General features: G+C 37.8%; 1 protein-coding gene across 2 annotated transcripts in view; it reads left to right on the top strand.

Annotated features, from left to right (window-relative positions):
• The first annotated feature begins 1,351 nt into the window (after positions 1-1,351).
• LOC109922666 (Cbl proto-oncogene, E3 ubiquitin protein ligase) overlaps positions 1,352-14,898 on the top strand; it is a 48,989-nt gene continuing 35,442 nt past the window's right edge. For both annotated transcript variants that reach the window (XM_048615436.1, XM_048615437.1), the window contains exons 1-4: positions 1,352-1,469; positions 6,251-6,388; positions 9,556-9,643; positions 12,583-12,714. In XM_048615436.1, the coding sequence (XP_048471393.1) occupies positions 1,405-1,469; positions 6,251-6,388; positions 9,556-9,643; positions 12,583-12,714 (423 nt within the window). In that variant the 5' untranslated portion in view covers positions 1,352-1,404. The remainder of the gene's footprint in view (positions 1,470-6,250; positions 6,389-9,555; positions 9,644-12,582; positions 12,715-14,898) is intronic.

Here is a 14,898-nt window from a genome sequence, read left to right on the forward strand (position 1 = left end):
GCAACGGGTAGTTCAGGGTCTTTTTGTGAGCAGAACGTAGATGTTCTGTGAAGCGGTCGCCCAGTCTAGGCTTCGTTTCCCCAGTGTAGAGGAGACCACTAGGCCTTGTTACCACATAGCCTGCCATTACACACTACCTGTTAGTAGTCACTAATAGTCTCCATTTAACAACTGTTCACCCTCCCAGCCTAATCGTTATCAACTCTTTGTCCAACTGCTCTTCTCTGTCTTTCGGCTCTATCCTATTGTCTACTCCCTACTCCATCCCCCTTCCCTTTTTTCTGCATATAAACTAACATTTTCCCAGCCACCATCGGTTCAGAGGAAGGGTCACTGGATCTGAAAAGTTAACTTTTTTTTTCCTTCACAGGTGCTGCCAGACCTGCTGAGCATTTCCAGCAACTTTGGTTTTGTTCCTGATTTACAGCATCCGCAGTTCTTTTGGTTTTTATTTGGTAGAAAGAGACTTATTTGATGCATCACATTTCATGATTAGGACATGACTTTGAATGTAACCACGATTGTTGCTTTAATGTGCAGATATTTGACAGATGAAAGTGAAGGCATGTGAATACTCTCATTTCTACTGATAAGTGATGTGGAGTACAACATTAGTAAATAGTTCATGAAATCATAAATGTTGGTAACATTCAAAATAAAAACTTTCCCTGTCTTAGCTAGCCATTCTCTATGAAATTAGTTTTGACAGTGTCAACTTGGTATCTCAGTGGGTGAAATTCCACAGCAGAATAATTCTCATGGTTTGGCATAAATTTGGCAATCTTTAATTTAGAGCAGAATGTGTGAAAAATGGAGGAAACAAAATGAAGACAGTCGTCAAGGATCATCACGTGAGTGGGTTGACCTGATGAGTAATTGAGAGTTTATAATTGCCATTTGTGAGATTAGAGTGGTTCCTAAAAGGTCAACTAAAACATTTGAAAAGTTAGTTCCGAAAGTACCTGTTAAATCTTGAAAATGTCAGTGCTTCTCCAGTTCTTCTTCTCCTCCCCTACAATTTTGTTTTTATTTTTGCTAAGTACAATACTTCGCAAAGTACCTGAACAAGATCAAATACACTACAGCATTAAACTGGTTATGGGATTGAATCCCTGGGTGTGATTCTGTTTGCCACTGTGGTTGAAGAATGGCAATTCTGTCATTGATCATTGTGAGGCATGAGCGTTGCTTTACAAATTACAGTCTGACTATTTCTCCAAGGACTGCATATCTTGTGGATACAAGACGTTGCCTTTTGTGGTTGGTATTGATGTAGAAGACAGTTAGTTAGATATTAGTTGTAACAAGTAAGCTGTACTTATTGTGCCATATGTTTCTGTTCCATAGCCATGGTCGTCATTGCTCAGGAACTGGAACTCATTAGCTGTTACTCACCCAGGATACATGGCCTTCTTAACCTATGATGAGGTAAAAGCAAGACTCCAGAAATTCATCCACAAACCTGGGAGGTAAGGAAATTAAGAGCTACATTGTCACTATGGGGGTGGGTCGAGTAGAAAGAGGGAATCAGATTTTTGCAGCGTGACTTAATTAACAAGTTATTTTTCTTTGGCAAATTTCTGCTTCCTGTAACTGAATGGGAGATTTTTTTAAATGAGGAGAAAAGAAAAATATTTCCTTAAATCTGCTTTTATGAGATGGGTGGAATTATTCAATGGTAGGATCCTGCATGGTGAATTTTTCATCTTGGCTATTGTTAATTGAAAGCATTCAAAAATGCCAGAAGGAGAACATTCAACTCATGATGTGGGTTGCTTTTCAGACTGGAGGCCTGTGACCAGCGGTTTGCCATAAGAATCGGTGCTGGGTCCACTGCTTTTTGTCATGTATATAAATGATTTGGATGTGAACATAGGAGGTATGGTTAGTAAGTTTGCAGGTGACCCTAAATTGGAGGTGTAGTGGACAGTGAAGCAGGTTACCTCAGAGTACAACAGGATCTTAATCAGATGGGCCAATGGACTGAGGAGTGGCAGATGGAGTTTAATTTAAATAAGTGTGAGGTGCTGCATTTTGGAAAGGCAAATCAGGGCAGGACTAATACACTTAATGGCAAGATTCTGGTGAGTGTTACTGAAAAAGAGACCTTGGAGTGCATGTTCATAGTTCCTTAAAGATGGAGTCACAGGTAGATAGGATAGTGAAGAAGGCGTTTGGTATGCTTGCCTTTATTGGTCAGTGCATTGAGTATAACAGTTGGGAGGTCATGTTGCAGCTGTACAGGACATTGGTTCAGCCACTTTTGGAGTATTGTGTGCAATTCTTGTCTCCCTCCTAAAGGAAGGAAGTTGTGAAAATTGAAAGGGTTCAGAAAAGATCCACAAGGTTGTTGCCAGGGTTGGAGGGTTTGAGCTATAGGGAGAGGCTGAATAGGCTGGGGCTATTTTCCTTGGAGCGTTGGAGGCCGAGGAGTGACTTTAGAGGTTTATAAAGTTATGAGGGGCATGGACAGGGTAAATAGACAAGGTCTTTTCCCTGGGGTGGTAGAATCCAAAACTAAAAGGCATAGGTTTGAGGTGGGAAGGGAAAGGTTTAAAAGGGACCCAAGAAGCAACATTTTCATGCGATGGATGATGCGAGTATGGAATGAGCTGCCACAGGAAGTGGTGGAGTCTGGTATGATTACAACACTTAAGAGGCATCTGGAGGGTATATGAATAGGAAAGGGTTAGGCGGATACGGGCCAAATGCTGGCAAATGGGACTGGATTATGTAGGGTATCTCGTTAGCATGGACGAGTTGGACTGAAGGGTCTGGATCCTGCTGTATGACTCTGTCAGATAGTTGTGATTGAATCTACTTCCACTGTACTCTTGGTGCTGTCAAGATCCTTACCACTGTTGTAAAAATGCTTCACCTTGCTTTTTTTTTGCCAGTCACCTTCATCAGTGTCCTATGCTTCCTGACCATTCTGCCAAAGGGAATGTTTTCTCTCTATCTACTCTTTCTAGACGACTCAGTATTTTGACAAGCTTTGCTTAAATCATCTCAATCTTTTCTCTTTCGAGAGCACCAACCCTAGATTGTACATTTGTCTACGCAACTGAAATCTCTCAATTTTGGAGCTGATAAATTTTGACTGTATTTTTTTTACATTACATCCTTCCTCAAATGTGTCCACAATTAATCGCAATGCTCCAGTTGAGAGAATTTTTGTTTCAAAAAGGTTCATTATAACTTGGTTGACTTTGTACCAAATGCTTGTACTAAATCTCAATATTTCAACCATCTTCTCAACCTGCCTTACTATCTTCAATAATTTGTATAAATTCTCCCAGATGTTTATGTTCCTTCACTCGTTTTCCAATTGTACTCTCTATTTTAAAGTTTCTTCTGGGTGTTCAAGTTTCTTCCCATAGTCCAAAGATGTAGAGGTTACGTGGATTGGCAATGCTGAAATTTTTTTGTATAGCTTGGTGGCTCAGTGGTTAGCGCTGCTGCCTCACAGTGCCAGGGACCTGGGTTCGATTCCACCCTCGGGTGACTGTCTGTGTGGAGTTTGCACATTCTCCCTGTGTCTGCGTGGGTTTCCTCCGGGTGCTTCAGTTTCCTCCCACAGTCCAAAAATGTGCAAGCTAGGTGGATAGGCCATGCTAAATTGCTCGTATTCAGGGATGTGTAGATTAGGTGGGTTATGAGGGATGGGTCTGGGTGGGATGCTGTGAGGGGCAGTGTGGACTTGTTGGGCCGAAGGGCATGTTTCCACACTGTAGGGATTCTATTGTTCTGGGATGTGCAGCTAGTTGGGTTAGCCGTGGTAAACATGGGGTTCTGGGATACGGTTGGGGTCTGGGCAGGATGTTCTTCGGATGGTCGGTGTGACCCGATGGGCCAAATGGCCTCTTTCTGAACTACAGGGATACTAGGTTCTATGATTATACAGCTTCTCTTTATATTTCCCACCAAAATCTATCATTTCACAATTCTCTACAATAAAATCAATGTTATTTATCTGCCCATTCAACCAGTCAGTAGATTTCCTCTTAAGTTTATCACTATTGTCTTTATAGTTTCCAGTGTTTTTATATTCTACAAATTCTTTGCAACAATCTGCAATTTTTGTAGTCATGCCATGTATCCCCAAGTTTAGATCATTAAAATCTTTCTAGAAAAGCAGTGGTCTTCGTACTGAACCCAGGTACAACCATATCATCTTGCATTCCAAAAAATACCTTTTCACTGCTACTGTTTCTTGGCACTTAGCCAACCTTTTGTTCATTTTGTGACTTTCCCCACTATTCCAGTGCCTTCAAATCTATGGTGTGGGACGTTATGAAATGCCTTTTGCAAGTTCATATAAACCACATGAAGCACATAACCCTCATCAATCCTCTCTGTTACATCCAGAAAATCTCAAATAAGTTAGTTAAACATCACTTGCTTGAAGAAATCCATACTGATTTTTCTTTATAAGTTGGCAGTTGGCCAAGCAGCTGTTAATTTTTTTCCTGGCTTATTGTTTCTAAAAGTTCTCCCACAATTGAAGTTAAACTAATTGACCTTGCTCGATCACCAGCACAACAAATGATTTTTACAAGATGTACTGTAGCGATTCACCAAGACATTTGCAAATTTGAAATATTTACTGCCTGAAGGACAAGAGTACAGGCCCATGATGAAACCACCAAACTCCCTTCCAAGTTACCTGTCCATCCTGATTTGGAAATATGTTGCTGTACCTTCATTGTTGACGGATCAAAATCTTGGAACTCGCTGTATAACAGCAATGTGAGATGATTTTCACCATGCAATCTGTAGCAGTTCAGGAAGGCTCCAACACCACTTCTCAGGGCATTTAGGCTTAGACAATAAACCTCGACTTTCCAGGATATCCTGTGAATATTCAAAAAATTTAGTTCAATGTGATTCTTCTGTATCCAATGTGAATTACCTAATAAGTAGATTGCTCAAAAATTGCATGAAACATGCTTGGCCATTTAGATTTTAAATAATGGCTGTTTTAATAATGGATGCCGGGAATGTAATAGCATTAATGGTAGGAAATAATGATGTATTCTATTATTTGCATATGCCAGGATTGACTATGTCACCATAATCAATGTCATTGCTACTTCTAATGACTATCCCAGTAAATCCATTGCAGAGGTCAGAGAGATATTCCCAAAGGTGAGGGAAGAAGCAGCAAATCTTTCTAACAATTAAATTCTCTGTTGTGTGAAAATTTGACACTTAAAATATCCATATAATTTCAAAATATACTTTAGAACAGCCTTCACAGAGGAGTATACACCACCAATCAGCTTATTTTTTTGCTAAGAAATGGGTAATGCGATTGATCTTGCTTGCTCAACATCTTCATTGTGAAGCAGTTATTGTACTAAAACCAGCATCATTTCAGAACATCCGAATCGCTACTTTTATTCACAGAATGAAACAGTAGCGACATTAAGTTAATGAAAAGTCATGGATTAATGTTAGTTTTATTTCACTCACCAGCAAGACTGCCAGGTAGTGATGTTTTGGCTTTGGGATAATGCTTTTATTGGTGTGATGCTTCTTTTCTTTTATTGCAGTGCCTTATTTTGTGATGGAGATGCATAGATAATGAATTCTTATTGTAGGAAATCCTTCACACATTTTACTGAATGAAAACATTTATTTTCATTGCATTAGTTTGGGAAAAGTTGTTTCAAGAGATTAATACAATATGTTAGCAAGGCTAAAATCCCCACAGGCCGCAATTACAAAACTTAACTGGCACAAATCAATATGAGAGTAGTTTATGGTATGTTTCACACTTTAAGATGTGCTCATTCACCACATAGATTGGTATTAACGTGCGGATACCCTCAGTGTACCTATTCCTATCCATAATCTCAAATATTTCATGGCAGTGAAGTGATCAAATGGTTATAACTTAATAGATCACCACATACTAGATGTACCATCAGCAAGATGCTCCGCCATGACTTCTGCTGGAAGAAATACAACAACCTGAAAGTTTTCCCCCAAGGCTTACACCATCTTGCTTGGTACGTCATTCTTTCACTGTCACTGGAAACTCCATTCCTAGTAGAGTGAACTGTAGAAATTCAAGAAGGTGATTTACCATCACCACCTCAAAACAAATAGGCAATAAATATTGGTTATTTGTCAGTGACACACTAACCTGAGGAATGAATTAAAAGAATGAACTTCCAAATCTGACCTGCCAAAACATCTGTAGTTATACTACAATTCATCAAATATAACTTCCATTTTTTTTCAGCTACATATTCCGGTTGAGCTGCACCAGGCTTGGCCAATGGGCAATTGGTTATGTCACAGCCGACGGCAACATTCTTCAAACAATCCCCCATAACAAACCTCTCTTCCAGGCTCTGATTGATGGATTCCGTGAAGGATTGTAAGTTCACAAATGTTTCTGTGCTATAATGTTACAGATATAATACTCTACTATAATGTTAGCTTCGCTTTCATTTGTATTTAAAATTGCCCCTTAAAATGTTGAAACTGTTCAAATATCTCTTGATTTACGAATTATGGCTTTTGTGTTTGACTTACGCTCATTATGATGTTGTAAAAAGCAATCAAATGTGGCCCAATTTCAACTCTGTGCAAGTGTCATTAAATTAAAATTTGAATATTGTGACTAATTACTACGAAGAACTTAATATGATCTTTTATCTGTTTATATTGTTTAAAAACACAAACTATTGGAGAAATTCAGCAGGTCTGACAGCATTTATGGAGCGGGAAACAGAATTAAAGTTTCAACTCCAATTTGACTCTTCAGAACTGAAAGGGCCTGGAATGTGGTGTTTTGTACACTGTTGTTGAGGAGGAAAAGCGAGTGGAACAGATTGTGAGGGTACCTAGAGTAAAAGACAAAGGGACCTTCCATTTGCATGTCATTCTATGCTAACATTTCCTCCTGGGCCTGCTGCCATGTTCCAGTGAAGCTCAATACAAACCAGAGGACCAACACCTCATTTTCTATCAGGCTAAACCGCCTATTCCTGTTCCTATGTCCCACAACTCCAGAACATGACTTCTGTCTTCTATTATTCTTTCATTCCTCCACTGCCCTTCCGGTCATCTCTTGTTTGTGTCTTGCTCACCTTGTCTTAGCAGAGCTAACTCACTTTCTCCTTCTTACACCTATCATTTATACTATTTGCATCATTTACACATTTTACATCTCTCGCGTGCTCTCTGTCGCCCTCGCTTGCTCTCTCCTTTATGACCATTAACACTACCTTTTGGCTTTTCAACTGGACACCTCACAATTTGCTCTACTTGGTCCTCCTCTCCCTCTGTCGACAGCATAAAAAAAGCCCATCATGTCCCACCCCTTTTCAGTTGTGAAAAAGAGTCATATCAGACTTGAAATGTTAACTCTGTTTCTCTCTCCACAGATGCTGCTGGACCTGCTGAGTTTCTTTGGCACTTCCTGTTTTTATTTCAGAATTTCAGCATCTGCATTACTTTTGTTTTTACTTGAGTATTTATTGTTTTGTGGTTTGCTCACAGTTTTTATTTCAATTCATTGAAATCTGAAAAATTAGATAATTGGATGCACTGATGATGAGCACTTTTCTTTCCTCTTAGATTTTACATTTCAAGATTTGGGTATTCTTGGCTAACACTTTTACCTGCAGGAATGGAAATCCTGGACTCATTTGTGGTTGCAATGCAATATCAGGCTAGCATTTAAAGGACACAGTTTAAACTAATGCAATAAGTGAACAATCATAAGCACAAACTACTGTCTGAATTCTTGAAGTGATGAAGAGAAATGCCATCCTATTTTATTTTATCTAAATAGTCAGTACACTTCAACACTGACCTCTTAGCCTATTCCATATCTTTGAATAAACAGTATTGGTTTCAGCTGCCAATTATCTGCAGACTGGGATCTTGTGCAGCTTTTTCAGTTCTGAAAGGAGTGGCTTTTGAAATATTGCTATGTGGTGAATCATCTATAAATAATATGATTTGGAATCCTTTCTCCCTCCCTTCTTTTACTTCAACTGTCGAATGACAGTCAGCAACTAGATGGAAAACCAAACTATATATTAATCTACAAAAATTCATTATATATAATTTTCATTTCAGCCCTTTGTAGGGAATGATATGCCTCACCCCAAATGGGCTATAATGTGGAGGTACCGGTGTTGGACTGGGATGGAAAAGGTCAGGAGTCAGATAACACCAGGTTATAGACTTACAGGTTTATTTGAAGTCATAAGCTTTTGGAGTGTTGCTGACTTCGCCTGACAAAGGTGCAATGCTCTGAAAGCTTGTGATTTCAAATAAATCTGTTGGACTATAACCCAAATGGGCAGAAATGTGAACTTGGAGATTTTAGGACTACTTTGGAAACTGTCATAAAGTGTAGCCTGTGAGATCCAACTGTTTTCCCAATCTGAAATCTCAATAAATAATAAGGTCTTTGAAAAAAGAAATTCAAAATATGATAATCTATTGTCGCAATTATTGTTCAAAGGAATAAAACACAGGAGGTATTCATAATTCAGTGTTGTTGCTAGACTGGAATGTTTTCCATTGTTGCTGCACTAAATTTTCCATGATTTGAATTCCCTGTCATGCTTCTCCTATTATTTGAACTCCTGACTGTTTATGTCAGTAATGAATTTAATCTTACTTTTGAGTAATCACCTGTCAATTAATGTCATTGTATTTTAAATCGGGAGCAGTGTGAGTCTGATCCTGTTTCTGTGCATGTAGGAGAAAATCCAAAACATTGAAATGCTATTTAGCTTATTAATCTTCCTCCAGCCCAAGTGCATGTGTATTTATTCTATCACTGACTTACCTCCCACACCAGCTGTTAAGACCCTATTTTAAGGAAACCTAATTTCTTCCTGGATCACTTCTTGAGGGAATATTTGCTGATAGCATTACTGTCAACCATCTCTCAATTTAGACTAGTTTGTTTTTTTTTAAAGAATGGAATTGACCCTCAGTTTCATTCTCTATGCCATACATGTCAGTTATTCTATGGAGAGGAGTCTTGTTTTTATTTACATTTTGTCTCAAAGAAGTCTTATGAATTTTGTAACTTTCATGTCACCTGTAAACATAACGCCAGTGTTCAGTCACTTCTTCCTTATGGAAAGTAAGTGATTGTCTTTCATGAATTAGGTTTCTGAAGCCTGGAACCATTCTAATCACTTCTCTGAACCCATTCTGATGCGCCAATGCTCTATTTAAGATAGGGTGACTTTAGTTTTGAATAAGTATTATTTTTATGTCGTACAATGCAAATAAAATTTGTTCTGGTCAGTAGCCCTGTGCCCTTCAGTTGATGATGACATTAGATGGCTAAAATAAATATTTTAGACATAAAGTTGAAATTAAATTTCGACAACAATTCTGCTTACCCGATTTTTCAGTTTGTTGCATCCCAATAAAAGAAGGACACAAAAAGAATGTGTGTTAAGATTCTCCAAGATTCTTGCAAGTGTTGCTATCATATAAATTGATATTGTGTGTATTTCTGTTGTATTCAGTAAAAAATTTAATTTCCTTTGTTGTATTCTTTTCTAGTTACTTGTTTCCTGATGGACGTAGTCAAAATCCAGACCTGAATGGCTTGTGTGAGCCTACACCACATGACCATATCAAAGTGACACAGGTATAATTCTGACATATCTGCTTCTGCTCTCTGTGGAACTCAATAGTGCTGTCAACAAAATTACATTGATTTTGCCATATAATTTTTATTTTTAGCTCATCTATAACCTCCACGCAAAACTTATGGCTAACCTTCATTGTAAATGCTTCAGCCCAACTTCTGCTCTGATGTTCTGGACTCCTGCATTATTGAGAAGGAAATGTTCATGGACTTTACAGACCATTGAACTGATCTGTTGGTCCTACCTACAGCATGCTGCTTCTGTTGTTCAGTATGCATGCGATTCCCTCTAGATGTATGTTGTGGTTTCACCAGGTTGGCAGCTCATTTGTTGAATATGCTGCTCCTGGTATCATTTCCAACATTCCTCATTGAATCATGCATCACCCTCTAGCATATTGATAGAATGAGGAATACTATTGGCCGTTGTGGTTGAATACAGTTATGCTGCTGCTGATGGTGCACAGCACTTCATTGATCCTAGCTGAATCTGTTCTGAGTATAGTCCATTTAGCATGTTAGTGGTGCCACAAAGCACAATGAAGGATTCCCTGTGGACAGATTATCCTATTTCAAGAATTGGCTATGTTCATTAGTACTATAACATTTTGGACAGATGCATCTGCAACAGATAGATTGTTGAGCCTGAGGTCAATTAGGTTTTCTCTCCCATTCTCTTTGACGATGAGAGAACCCATGTCTGTTGCTATTTCATTTTACCAATTCAACAAGATATCTGCTTTGTGTCTGTGTTTTATTGTTGTGCTCAGCAGTGCTGGAAAAGGCAAGAGTGAGAAGAGATGATCAATTACTAATGAGTTTTTAAACATAACATAAGAACTAGGAGGAGGAGGAGTCGGCAATTCAGCCTCGTGATCCTTCTCTCCCATTTAATTCAATAATAGCTGATCTCATTGCAGCCTAAATTCCACCTTGTGCCCGCTTCTCATAATCCTTTAAACCATTAAAATCTTGTTTTTGTTTATTTTTATAGATGTATACTTGTCTGTCACTGCAGTTACCAGACGTACTATAGAGTGTGCATGTCCACATCTGGAACTGGAGGAGACAAAAGTTCCACAACTCTAGCTAATTTAAAGCCCCACTTTATTTCTGGAAGTGACTTACTCTGTCCTGGCTGCATTTGCCAGGTGATCTGACAGTGCACAGCCTTTATATTTTCTTGGAGTCTTGAACTAAGTTTTCCTTACCTCCTTCCTCCTTTTTATCTTGTGTGCACCACTGCTAAAATATTCACCAACTTGAAGATGAATGCCTCTGATGTTTTCATTTCTGGATATATTTCTTTTACTTTCCATCACTTAAACCAACTCAAAACTCTGTATTCTGGATAGAGTCTCTTTTAGACACATTATTACAGTTCTTACCCACTTTCTTTCACTCCCTGTGCTCCAGTAAATTAAGGTTAGGATTTTGAATATGATGGAACGAGCTGAAAAATGTTGTTAGTCATGCATTCCAGACTGTGTTTGTCCAATTCCAGATTACTGTGAAATAATGAATAGTTGATCATTTTGGCATCAGATGTTTACTTCTGGAGCAAAGTTCATGAAACATTTTATTTTACTATATGTTCTAAATCATCTATCTTCCTAAATGTAGCATCACTGACTCATTCCTCTTTAATTTCCCACCTTTCATGAAGACTGTTTGTCATTACTTGAACTTTTTTATCCTGTATGTGTTATGATAAAAGCTATAATTTCATTAGCATAAATTCTAATGTTAAACCAGTGGATCTGTAGCCCCAAAGACCTTTGGCCATTCACAGCATCTTAGTCTATCACCATTCAAAGTATAGTTACTGCTGTTTTGAAACTTGTGCACACTTTTTGGGAAATTCTGTCTACATTTTGGTGCACAGCATAACCTTATCAATATTGTGTGCTTGTCTTTTGTCTCCTGTTTGATAAAGTTTCCAAATTTCAATGCCACTCTCTCTTGACCTATATCCAAATATTTGATATACGTGGTGAACAAAAGTGGCCTCAAAAGCAGAGCCCTGTGGTTCACCACTACCTGCTTCTACTCGCTTTGAAATATTGTCATTGTAAGTTGGCTCTGTGAAATTTGTCTGCAGTGCACTTGCATGATATAAAGTTGCTGAGTGCAAATTATTACCTAATCTTGAGGTTTAGATAGTTAATTTAAACTTCAATGAATTAGATGACCGCCTTAATTAGGTTACCCAATGGTGGTAATTTACAGTTGTGTATTCATGATTCAATATTTAAAATGCCAGTTATGGTTTTGGTTTGTGTACACATTGTATTGAGTGTGCTTTTGATGGGGAAATGATCCTAAATAACTCCATATTCCGATATGGAGAGTCCAGAACCCACATCTGAGATACTATATAGCAATTTAGTCATTTAAAGAAATTGTACTTGTGCAAATTTTGTGGCAGTTCCCTTCACCATATTGCCATACTAAGAGCAAGGGGAACTAAACATTTGTGTTCAATTATATTTATAACACGTCATATTTGTGGAAAAGTAATTGGTAAAAATATGCAAAGCGACTGAACTATCAAGATATTTGGTAAAGCGAGCATATGATTGAACTATTCAGGTTGAGATTCGGTTTGTGGCCTCCATGATTATTAGCCTTTCACCCTCTGGCTACAAGAAAGGCAAAATGAGCTAGGGTTTCTTTATTTAAATTTTGATCACCCAACTCTTGGAATTAGCCTTTAGGCATGAATAAAATCCCTTCTCCTGTTACAGTTGTTGTCCATTTTCTCTTTTATACAAGGATGAGTCACTTGGGCGCAAGGTACCAAACAGCAGTTGGTAGCTATGGAACTGCATCGAAGTGGTACTTTTTGAGGAGATAGAAGTGAACAATTGAATTGTTCTATTATTGAATTTTGCCAATACAAAGATATAATCCTCATCTTTTTGATTTTCCTTTGCAAGGAACAATATGAACTGTATTGTGAGATGGGCTCCACCTTCCAGCTTTGCAAGATCTGTGCAGAAAATGACAAGGATGTGAAAATAGAACCCTGTGGTCACCTAATGTGTACTTCCTGTCTTACAGCCTGGCAGGTAGGAGAGAATAAGCTCCACTTGTCAGGAACATTTGTAATTTATATATGTGCTAATGCAGATTATCGTGAAGATGACCTATTGACATTTCCATTCTATTCCCGTTATATGTAGCCAAAATACAATGCTGAATGTAGATAGAATGGGTATTGTAGATCTCAGCCACAATGTGTCTCTGATTAATTGGTATCAGAAATGCTCAGAAGATCACTTCATTAAGAACTATTGAAGTAGTGGTTGTTTTTTTTTTACATGCATTCTTTACAGCACTTAGATGTGTTTTTCCAGTTGGTATAGTGAGGTAATGGAAGAATGTAGTTAGTTTAAAATAAAATTGTGAACCCCACTATGAAATGTCAAGATTGTACCCTTTTTTTCTTGTATTTTTAATTATGAACTGAAATGGCACAAGAACTTTTAAACCAAGGATAGTGAGAGGAGTTGCTTTATTTTTAAAAACATGCTCCTGGAACTCATTGCAGGCGATGTTTACACTGCTTTGTTCAAGGAGTCGGGGGAGCTGTTTGTAGATGTCCAGCGCCAGGGTAGATATGAAAAGTGAGATTTGGCCAGTAGCTTGTTGTCTCACCCCTGCAGTAAAAATACATGAAGGCTGAAAAGTAGTTATTTTCTGCCATCAGTTGCTGTAAGCTCTTGCCTTAACCAGTAACTAAGAGACTTTGCAGTTATTGTATCAGTTGTTTTGTGCCTTCTTTGAAGAAGTGAACGAATCTTGAGAAAAGAGATTGAAGAACAGAAAGTCCTGGCAAGCCAAAATGATCATATCAGCAAACCGTGTGAACTGGTGCTATTGAACTATGGTTTCCAGTCTTGGTTTCCCCCCCTCTACTCTTTTATACTAACACTTTTTTAAAATTTGTCTCCATCTGTCTGTATAATCTATGTATGGGTTTTGTAAGGAATTATAGTCCTTTTGAGGAGACCCTTATGTTGATAGTTCATAGCTGTTTACATGTGTTTAGAATTTACTTATTTGTAATAAATGGCATGTTGTAAACTGTATGATTTATATTTTTAAAATATAATTTATTGTAAGTTTGGATTTTTTGGTTTTAGAGTTAGTAACATGGGCTTTTTGTGTGTCTCAAGTTAATAATTAACTTGTAAGTATTTCTGCATGGTAATTTACTTTAAATCAAAATTGGAGGCCTAATTTTAGAAAGTAGGTCTTTGTGTACGGTGGTAGGGTTTTATGACTGAACAAGAAAAACAAGCTCCATTTTAGAAAATCAGGAGAGTTTTTTTAATATTAAGTGAAATGTGCAGAATTTAAAGAGGGAGTTTTTTGCAGTTTTACTTTGTGTTTGGAGTAGTCCTTTCAAGTTCTTGATGAAGGTACTGTATAGACCAGTGCTCCTGAGAAGGGAAGATACATTAAAACTATACTACCTTAGAGTAGAGTTAATGAGACTCCCAGACCAGAAGTGTTGGGATTAGCCCTGAAGAGGTTACTTGAAGTTGGGTCATTTTGATACCTGCAGTTCCAATCTATAAGATGTCACAAATGACTTAAACCTATCAAGGTGTTAGAAAGAGGGACTGTGGTGTGCATACTGCAAGAGTGATGTTTTGGGTCCGATACCAAGTGTGTTTTTAGGTCCTGTATCAGAGGTGTGTTTTGCGTATTATACAAAAGCTGCTGTCCTTTTGTCAATTTATGATATTGTTTTGCTATTCAAGGCATTATACTTCTACTGTGTGTTTAAAAATCTTTGAATTTGTTGCAAGTCAATAGTTTGGATTATTCTATTCTATTGTCATTACATTTGTTAATAAACTTCAATTTTATTGCTCAAGAAAACTGCAACATTGCATGCCTGTATTTCGGACCGCCTTATTAAAGCCAAAATATTATGTTTTAAGCCAGGTTTCAGTGTGGAATCTGAATTGTCCTGTGATAACATCACCTGGGATCATAACAATAGTAATTCTTGATAGTGCAGGAATCTGGTCAGTGTTTTTGTTAACTTGATTCCAACAGGTAACTCTGGGAACTTGTGTATTTTGATTAAGTCATTATCATTTGTGATGACCCTGAGAGTAGTAGGGCATCAGAATCAGTGCACTTTTCTGAGTGGGTCGTAACAACAGAACTTGCTAAACAATCATTACAGTTGTAATTAATGAATCACAAAGTGAAGATATTTTTCATCCTTTTTATTA

Source organism: Rhincodon typus, chromosome 32 (genome assembly GCF_021869965.1).
Source record: "Rhincodon typus isolate 14 chromosome 32, sRhiTyp1.1, whole genome shotgun sequence".
Classification (NCBI taxonomy): Eukaryota; Metazoa; Chordata; class Chondrichthyes; order Orectolobiformes; family Rhincodontidae; genus Rhincodon; species Rhincodon typus.